The 10,310-nt window shown below is 45.3% G+C and overlaps 1 protein-coding gene across 3 annotated transcripts in view; it reads left to right on the plus strand.

The window, feature by feature from the left end:
* The window catches only part of MRS2 (magnesium transporter MRS2), a 37,110-nt gene that overhangs the window by 24,827 nt on the left and 1,973 nt on the right, over nucleotides 1-10,310 (plus strand). The window contains exons 8-10 of one of the 3 annotated variants that reach the window (XR_011388778.1): nucleotides 203-355; nucleotides 875-992; nucleotides 9,760-10,213. Coding sequence is in view for 1 of the 3 variants with exons in the window: in XM_002714158.5 (XP_002714204.3) it covers nucleotides 203-355; nucleotides 875-992; nucleotides 9,760-9,873 (385 nt within the window). In the remaining 2 variants the exon portion in view is untranslated. The remainder of the gene's footprint in view (nucleotides 1-202; nucleotides 356-874; nucleotides 993-9,759; nucleotides 10,214-10,310) is intronic. The other 2 variants (XR_007923038.2, XM_002714158.5) reach the window with 2 other exon arrangements.

Genomic DNA, 10,310 nt, shown 5'->3' on the forward strand with positions numbered 1-10,310 from the left:
TGGAACCTCTGGACTTGTCTGGATAGCGTCTGGGATCAGCTTCAGAGCCACTCAGACTGGCCTCACTCGCAACCATAGAAAACAAAGGCAGTAGGTTTTTCACTGGTGGCTGAATATTACACACTAACCCAGGAAGTTTGGGTATTAATGTAGGATGCACTTACTGGAGGTGTGTTAATTAGGCTTACTCTTTCCATCGAAGTGAGCAGAGCAGCGCTGGCATTGACCATGCAGAGGAGATGGAGCTGCTGTTGGAGAACTACTACCGCCTGGCTGAGGATCTCTCCAATGCAGCTCGGGAACTCAGGGCACTGATCGATGACTCACAGAGTATCATTTTCATCAACCTGGACAGGTAAGGAGGCAGTCCGTAGGTATTTTCTTAAAAAAAAAAAAAAAAATTATTATTTAAGGGGCCAGCATTGTGGGGTAGCAGGTACAGTTGCCACCTGCAGTGCCAGTATCCCTTACGGGTGCCAGTTTGTGTCCTTCATGCTCCACTTCAATCCAGCTCCCTGCTCATGGCCTGGGGAAAGCAAGCAGACAATGGCCCAAGTGTTCGGGTACCTGCCACCCATCCACCCATATGGGAGATCCAGATGAAACTTTTGGCTCAACCCTGGCCATTGAGGCCATCAGGGGAGTGAACCATTGGATATAAGATCTCTCTGTCTCTCTGTAACTCTGACTTTCAAATCTTTTTAAAAATAATTTTTTACAAGGAAATCACATTTTGGAAGGAATTATACCATCATCATCTACAGCTACTGTAAAAATTTTTTGAAGGTGTAAATTTAATGTGGCCTTTATTAGATGATTTAGTGAATCTGCTGTATGTAGTGGCCCTTCTGATCTGAGTAAGAATTCTCTCCAGCCACCGTAACGTGATGATGAGATTGAACCTGCAGTTGACCATGGGAACCTTCTCTCTTTCACTCTTTGGACTCATGGGAGTTGCTTTTGGAATGAATTTGGAATCTTCCCTTGAAGAGGTAAGAAAGGACTATTTCAGTAACTTGGAGATTTTTTTTTTATTGTTTTGAAGGTCAGTTTTCAATAGATTTCTTTTTTAAAAGACTAACCTGTGAAATGAATTTATATTGTGTCTCACAATTCAGGCCATATGTTTGGAACCTATTATAAGTAAGAGTCTAGCCTAGGTTGCTTTGTTTTCCAATACTTGTAGTGACACATGGGGTAGCTTTGATAACCCAGTGTTGAACTCTGAAGCAGTGTCAGTGAAGAGTGTTTATTTTTTAGATCTTTTTGAAAATTAATTGGTATTATTTATTTGAAAGAGAGGGAGAGACAGATCTCTCATGCACCAGGTCCTCACATACTCGCAACAGCCAGGGCTGGCCTGGGCTGAAGGCAGGTGCTTGAAGGCAGAGAAGCCAGCTACTTGAGATACCACAGGGCTGCCTCCCATTGTGTGCATTAGCAGGAGGCTTGAATTAGCGGAGCCAAGACTCAAGCCTAGGCACTCTGGTACAGGATACAGAGGTACCAAGCCACATCTTAACCACTGTACAAAACATCCACCCTGTTTTTAAAGTCTATGCACTTAAGTGGCTCAATCATCATAACTCCTTCAAAGTAAATATTTTATCCTTACTTTATAGATGAAAAAATTGATGCTCAGAAAATTTAATAAACTTGTCTAAAGGCATGGAGCTAAAAAAATTACAGAGTTAGGATTTCAACTAAAAGACTTGTTCTGTTTGGCTTACTGCATTCCACAGAGACCTTATTATTGGATTTCTAGCAATGACTCTGAATGTACATTTAGCCCCTGAGGTGCTGGGTTTAGGGCCACAGTCATATCACAGGTCTGCTGTCTGTTGCCCCAGTCTAACCACATTATCTCTCATCAGGACCACTTTCTTTAAAAGATATACAAACTTGAATATGTCACTCTTCCGCATAAAAGTAGTCAGGGGCTCTCAGGCTAAAGATAAAAATCTGAAACCTCCTGAATCTGAGGGCTTGTCCTGTCTCTGCTTATCTTCTCCCTCTATCTGCAGCTCCGTAGTTACTTGCTCCTTTGGTTTCTGTCCCAGACTCACTGCTTCCACCTCTCTGTCCTCAGCTCCTACCTTTCTGCTTGGGTAGGACCTCCTTACGTTTGAGGCCTCAATTTGATGTGTCCTTTCCCTGGCTATTCCCCCAAGCCGTACAGTTAAAATTACTCCCTTTGTTGTATGTACCCCCCAGATCCCACACTGCATGTCTGCTACATCCCTCAAATTTACAGGTACCTGCTACAAGGCTGGGAAAGATCAGAAGCTCTCTGAGGCAGACTCAATACTTGTTCTTTTGTTTTTTTGTTTTGTTTTTGTTTTTGTTTTGTTTTTTAATGCTCTTTCTGATAAAATGTGAAAGAAAACCAAATAGAGTACATTCATTCATTTACCTCAAGTGTGTTTCAGTTGTTGTTACACACTTAGCACTGCTTTAGGGCCAGTGATTCTTTGAGGAGAGGGATGAAGTATGTTAAGTGATAAGGGCCACAAAGAAAGGCAGAGCCAGGTCAGGGGTACAGAGTGGCAGGTGGTGGACGGCAGCATCATAGATAGTCAGTGGTCAGGGCAGGTAGAGAAAGAGAACATGGGGAGGTCTTGGGAGGAGGGTTCTAAGCAGAAGGAACTACAATGCTCTGACAGGCAGGGTGAGGCAAACTACCTGTGGAAAGCAGCAAAACCAGAGAGGTTAGAAGAGGTTGAGTTGAATGGCACCTGGTGGGAAATGAGGTCAGAGAGAGACCAGCATGAGATGTGAGTTGTGTGGAGCATCACACAGGTTTGTATTTGTTTACAGAGCAACAGGAACCTTTGGAGGTTTGATCCCTAACTGAGACCATTACAGACTTGAGCATTCACCAGAATGTTCTGTGCCACATAGGGCAGCTCTGGACATCTGCAAAGGATACATCCACAGACCCTCGCAATTTGGCCATTTGTGGCTACAGAACTTCAGTGAGTGATGAGTGCTAAGTGTGTAACAGCCACTGAAAAACACATGAGGTGAATGAACAAATGTACTGTATTTGGTTTTCTTTCACATTTTATCAGAGCATTAAAAAACCAAAAGAGCAAGTATTGAGTCTGCCTCAGAGAGCTTCTGATCTTTTGCAGCCTTGCAGCAGGTACTTGTAAATTTGAGGGATGTAGCAGATGCAAAGTGTTGGATTTGGGAGGTACATACACTAAAGGGAGTAAGCGAGTGAAGCTTGCTCAGGAGGGCCAGGGCAGTGCCTCATCAGCATCACAGGTGACTCATGTCTCAGTTTCATGAAGAATACCTGAAACACTCTTGAAATCCATGAATGTCAATTGTTTTATGCCTGTATTGTTAGCATCAATGTGTATAATAGTGTAGGACAGGAAAAACTTGGTCTTTAAGATAATTCAAACTTACAGAAAAGTTCTAAGACTTAGTCAGCTCTCTTGCAATCTTTAATCAGAGACTTTACACATTTGCTTCACCATTCTAAATATACATATTTTCTGACTATTTGAGACAGAACAGATGGGATGCTACTTCACCTCAAATGTTTCAGTATGTGTTTTTCCCCCAGAAGCCTTAATACAAACTTCATACATTTTTTTAAAGATTTGTTTAATTGAAAGAGTTACACAGAGAGAGGAGAGGCGGAGAGAGAAAGAAAGGTCTTTCATCCACTGGTTCATTCCCCAGTTGGCCACAACGGCCAGAGCTGCGCCAATCCAAAGCCAGGAGCCAGGTGCTTCTCCTGGTCTCCCTGTGGGTGCAGGGATCCAAGCACTTGGGCCATCCTCTACTGCCCTCCCGGGCCACAGCAGAGAACTAGACTGGAAGAGGAGCAACCGGGACTAGAACTTGGGGTGTTGGCACCGCAGGCGGAGGGTTAACCAAATGAACCATGGCGCCGGCTCCATTCTTGTTTTTTTTACTAAGATCTATTTTCAATTAACTTTATACACATGATTAACTATGTGAAGAGTTCAACACATAGTATGAAGAAAACAAAAACTGTTCCTCAGCAGTCGAGACAAGGGCTGTTCAAAGTTACTGGCTCTCAAAGTGTCAATTTCACATCTATAGATTACCTTTTTAGTGCTCAATTAGTAATCACAGATCAGGGAGAACATATGGTATTTGTCCTTGTGAGACTGACTTATTTCACTAAATATGATTTCCAGTTTCATCCATTTTTTTGCAAACAGATTTCAGTTTTTGTTTTTACTGCTTTGTATTATTCTGTGGTGTACATCTCCCATAATTTCTTTATTCAGTCTTCAGTTGATGGACATTTGGGTTGACTCCAGTCTTAGGTATTGTGAATTGAGCTGCAATAAACATGGGAGGGATATAGATAACTTTCATTTGGTGATGTCATTTCCCTTGGGTAAATTCTCAGCAGTGAGATGGCTGGGTCATATGACAGGACTATATTCAAATTTCTGAGGAATCTCCATACGGTCTTCCATAGTGGCTTTACCAGTTTACATGTTTATTGCAGCCCTGTGCTGGCTTTTATCTTTGGACTATGCGTCTGTGGATTAGTGGAGTGTCTGCTTTTCTAGTGAATACCTAGAGGTGTGTAGCGGGTGTTGCCAGGAAGCTGTGTTCAGTGCTCCAGGGTGAAGGGAGTGTCCAACGTGACACTCAGGCTGGATGTGGTAAATCTCTTTTTTTTTTTCTTCTTCACCGAGGGGAGGATTTGTTCTGCTCTGTTGGTATAGTCTCAGCTCACTTTCCCTCAAAGGAGACAGTACCTGGGTACTAGCCCCAGCGGGTTTAATATTCATCCATGCTGCCACAAAAACCACACAAAGGATCTGTGAAGTCCTCAGTGTAAGCACAGATTCCGTAACAATGATCCTCACCAGGGAACCAGGAAGTCCTGAGTGTGTGGAGACTCCCACAGTTACAACCCAAAGTCCCAGCCACACCCTGAGCCCTCCCCCATAGCCTCAGTGTTTTCACAGTCCTGACACACGAGCCTCCCACTGTCAGAAGCACCCATCCCCCTTGTCAGTTCTCCCCACCAGACTCAGGCATCTCCACTTGGCTGGTTGCTGTGTGCATGGACACGAGTCTGCTCAGCTGTTATGGATGTCCAAAATGGCTCCCACCCTCTGTCAGCTTGTTACAGGATGCTGTTGCAGGGTGATCGGGGAGAGAGAAGTGTGCCTCCCCCCACCCCCCCCACCCCTTATTTTCTCCAGTTTGGCAGGTACACTGTGCCCCACAGGGCTCCAAGCCAGATGCCCTCCAGGCTCTTCTTGCAGCTTCACCGCCAGTGGCTGGGGCTGCTGCAGATTGGCCTCACCTCACTCCAGAGCTGGTGATGAGGTTCTTGGCTGCTTGGGTCCTGAGTTGTGCGTGTCCACACCCTCTGTGTGGGTCCAACAGCGTCCCTCTATTTTGTGTCGTTTCCTCTGCCATTTTTTCCCTAACTCTTCGCTGAGACTGCACTCTCCACTGTTTTTTGTTTTTTTTTTTTTTTTTAAGATTTATTTATTTATTTGAAAGACAGAGTTACAGAGAGGCAGAGGCAGAGAGAGAGATCTTCAATCCACTGGTTCACTCCCCAGATGGCCATAATGGCCTGAGCTGTGCTGATCCCAAGACAGCAGCCAGGAGCTGCTTCTGTGTCTCCCATGTGGATGCAGGGGCCCAAGGACTTGGGCCATCTTCTGCTTTCCCAGGCTATAACAGAGAGCTGGATTGGAAGTGAAGCAGCAGGGACTCAAACCACTCATCATATGGGATGCTGGCACTGCAGGCAGCAGCTTTACCCGCTACACCACAGCGCCGGCCCCTCTCCACTTTTTTAAAACTATCTTCTAGACTAGAGCATTAGCTCCCTCCCTATTCCACCATCTTAATCCCTCCACTTTGATTTCTCTTTGAGATCTCAATTTCATGGGAGAAATTTTCTTTCATGTCATGTAGAGATTTCATTAGTTCCTGGATTTGCTTCTGATTACTTCTAAGTAATCCTATGATCAATTTTTTGAATTCCATTTCTGGCATTTCTTCAGTCTCTTCATCTTCACATTCTAGTGCTGAGGTGTTGTGTTATTTAGGGGCATCATGTTGTTTTCCTTTTTCTTGTTTCCTCAATTGCTGCATTTATTATTCAGCATTTGTAGAAATACTTGTTGGTTTCTTTCTTGTTTTTTCCCTGTCATGGCTTTTATGTTTGGACTATGCCTCAGTGGCTTAGTGATTTTTCAGTGAATACCCAGAGGCATGTGGTGGGTGTGGCCAGCGGGCTCTGTTCAGTGTCCCAGAGGGAAGGGAGTGTCCAAGTTGACCCCCAGGTTGGACATGGTAATTTTTTTATCAGAGGGGAGTTTTTTTTTTTAATGTTCTCTTCTCATTGTCTCACGCCTACCTCTTCTCCTCAAAGGAGACCAGTGCCAGGGTGCTAGCTGCAGTGGGTACAGAATTCATCCGTGCTGCCCAAAGGACCACAAAAAAGATCTGTGCAGTCGAGGACCCTCACCAAGGAGTCAGGGAGCCCTGAGTGTGTGGATCTGCCCACAGTCCAAGCCACACCCTGCGCTCTCCCACAGCCTCAGTGTTTTCAGCGTCCTGGCACACAAACCTCCCACAGCCATGAGCGCCCAGCCCCCTGTCAGTTCTCCCGGCCTGACTCGGGTATCTCTGCTCGGCTGGTTGCTGGGCACGTGGACTTGAGCTGGCACAGCTGTTGTGTATGTGTAGAATGGCGTCTGCGCTCAGCTTCTTACAGGATGCCAGTACAGGGCGGTCAGAGAAATGTGCCCCTGACTTTTTCCCCTAGGTAGGCAGGTACACTGTCTCTACCAGGCTCTCCCTGCAGCTTTATCATCATGGCTTGGGCTGCTGAACCTCACTCCAAAGGTAGTGCTGCTGGGATCCTGAGTTGGGTCCATCCACACCCTCCATGTAGGTCCACAGTGTCCCTCTGATTTGCATGAACGTTCCGATGCTGTTTTCTCCCTAACTCTTCCCTGAGACTGCACTCTCCCCACTTTTTTTTAAACTATCTTCCCTTAGACAAGAGCAGTACGCTCCCTCCCTGTTCTGCCATCTGGATCTCTCCATCACTCCAGTATGTGTTTAAGAATACAGTACCTTCTTATAACATTAGTGCAGTTATCAATTCGGGAAGATGACCCTGAAAGTCGTTGTATTTTCCCATCTGTTTGCAGATTTTGCCCGTGTCCACATAACACTTGTCACAGTCTCAGACCACGTGTTGCCTGTGGCTGTCGGGTCTCTCTAGTCTCCTGTCATCCACAGCAGCTCTCCTGTCCCTTGCAGTCATGATGTTCTTGAGGGAAGTGTTCCAGTAGTGTTTCCTGGTTGGGCATTTTGTTGTGACTCTGTGGTCACATGACATGGTGTCAGTTTGTCCCATTACTAGCAGTAATGGCTTTAATTACATTGTCATTTGGTTAAGGTATTGGCTGCCAATGTAATGTCCTGTAGGTCACTCTTTCCTTTTTGGAATAAAGTTTCCTTAGGGATATTACAAAGGGGTTTCCAAAACGTTCACAGAAAATGGGCACTGTGAAATAGCTACATCTTTCAATTCTATTTTTCTAGAGTTTTTGAAGTACCCGGTACAAACTGATACTGTAGAAGTTCTGTTCATTGAGTTCATCTGTATTGTAAGCATCCACTACGTGATGCAAAACTGACTCAGTAACCATACTCTGATGGTTACCACATGGCTGTCCTATGTACATTTAATAGTTGGCATTGTATGCAAAAGAGAACTTCACCTTTTCTCCCTTATTATTCATTTGTGTCAGTTTGCATTTGTGGGCTCTCATTTTAGTCAGTGAACTAGAGCCTACTGACAGCTTAATGTTCAGATCGTCCTATTGGGGCTGGCATGTTTTCAGTGTGTTTGTAGCCTCCAGAACATCCTGTATGGCAGGCCAGGTACGTGACTTCATGATGCAGGGTGGGCAGTGGGGAGAGAAAGCAGGGACTTTGAGCTGTAGATGAGGCCTTGGCCCTAGGACTGCGAGATGGACACAGACCTTCCAGAGGGTTCACTCTGCTGGGTTATGGCTCATGCAGTTTTCAGCTTGGTTGGCCTCCAACGTGGCTTGCTTCTGAATCTTAACACATTTTGGCATTCCTTGACTGAGTCTCTAGTTCACTACAAATCTACAGTAAAAATTAATCTATGTGTATTTTATTGTATTTAAATAATTTTTTTAAAGATTTTTGTATTTGAAAGGCAGAGTGACAGAGATGGGGCGAGAGAGATCTTCATCCACGGGTCTACTCCCCAAATGGACACAACCGCCGGAGCTGGGCCAATCTGAAACCAGGAGCTTCTGGGTCTGACATGGGAGAAGGAGCCTTAGCACTTGGGCCATCTGCTGCTGCTTCCCCAGGCCTGTCAGCAGGGAGGTGGAGCAGCCAGGACTTGAACTGGTGCCCATACAGGATGCTGGCACTGCAGGCAGTGACTCTAGATGATATGCCTTAATGCCCAAAACAGAATATTTTTTTTTGGACAGGCAGAGTGGATAGTGAGAGAAAGGTCTTCCTTTTCTGTTGGTTCACCCTGCAATGGCCGCTGCGGCTGGCATCGTGCTGACCCAAAGCCAGGAGCCAAATGCTTCCCCTCGTCTCCCATGCGGGTGCAGGGCCCAAGGACTTGGGCCATCCTCCACTGCCCTCCCGGGCCACAGCAGAGAGCTGGCCTGGAAGAGGGGCAACCGGGACAGAATCCGGCGCCCTGACCAGGACTAGAACCTGGGGTGCCGGCGCCGCAGGCAGAGGATTAGCCTAGTGAGCCGCGGTGCCAGCCAAAACAATTTTTATAAGAAATTGGGGCTGGCGCCCTGGTGTAGTGCACTGAGCCTCTGCATCCCACGTGGGTGCAGGTTTCAGTCCTGGCTGCTCGTCTTCTGATGCAGTTCTCTATGACCTGGGAAAGCAGTGCAAGGTGGCCCAAGTAGTTGGGCCCTTGTACCCGTGTGGGAGACCCAGAAGCAACTCCTTGATCCTGGCTTCAGATGGGCCCCACTGCAGCCATTGTGGCCATTTGGGGAGTGAATCCTGTCTCTCTCTCTCTCTGTAATTCCCTCTCAGATAAAATCTTAAACTCGGGACCTTCATTTTAGATAATTAGGAATGTATTCACCATCTAAAAACAATTACCTCATGTTAATACCTTCTGATACCTCATGTGTAACATCTGCCTTCATGTTAAAAGGGAGCAGAAATCTGCTCATAGCAAGAGTTTGTATCAGTGAGAGCTGATGGATTATCTAAGTTATCCAAGCCATGATGGTAACCAGCTGTGTGTGGGATTCCTGTCCAAGATGAAATTTAAGTTCTAGGATTCTGTATGTGAAAATACAATTACTGAAAATAGTAAGGAAAAAATGTTAACTTCCCATACTTACTGGGTTCATTATGGCCTTAGTAAATTTATAGCATCCATAGACAAAAATGTATTATGATACAATTTCTTCTATGTCCTTTCCCTTGACCATTTAAACCATTCTGGGATGTTTGGTTTCCTGGGTATTGTAGCTCCGTTTGGAAAGAATATAAGCAACTGAGTTTGGCTTTTATGTGACCAAAAATCGTATTTTCTGCTGATATATTCTGATTGGGTGCCATCCAGGCCCTAATCCCTTTCTATAGAAAAGGGGCTGTACAAATTATAAAAGGCTTAAACTCCAGGGCAGTAATAGTTTTTAGGTGCCTTAAAAAATTTCCTTGTGATTAAAACTGACTCTTCTCTTGTAGGACCATAGAGTGTTCTGGCTGATTACAGGAATCATGTTTATGGGAAGCGGCCTCATCTGGAGGCGTCTGCTCTCCTTCCTCGGACGACAGCTGGAAGCTCCTTTGCCTCCTCTGGTATGAGTATTGCAGAAGACTGACATGGGCTCCAAAGTCAACCTGGCTTCTCCTGTGTAGGCTTTGTGATCTCATGCAAGTTGCTTAATTTTCTAAACCTGTTTCCCCATCTAAGTACTGTGCATAGCATCACTGAGCGAAATAACATGTACAGTGTACATCAAAAAGTCTGTGCCTAAATGGAATTTTTGTGCATAATTTTGAAATCCATATGAAGCTCTTCCATAATTGCATTTTTCTTGAACAAGTTTTGAAGTATTAATGTTTTATGTAGAAAATTATTGTAGTTTGGTTACAACTGAAACATAGAAGTCATTTAGTGTCCTCATTAAGACGCAGAGTTGGCCGGCGCCGTGGCTCACTAGGCTAATCCTCCGCCTAGCGGCGCCGGCACGCCGGATTCTGTCCCAGTTGCCCCTCTTCCAGGCCAGCTCTCT

This window comes from Oryctolagus cuniculus, chromosome 5 (genome assembly GCF_964237555.1).
Source record: "Oryctolagus cuniculus chromosome 5, mOryCun1.1, whole genome shotgun sequence".
Lineage (NCBI taxonomy): Eukaryota > Metazoa > Chordata > Mammalia > Lagomorpha > Leporidae > Oryctolagus > Oryctolagus cuniculus.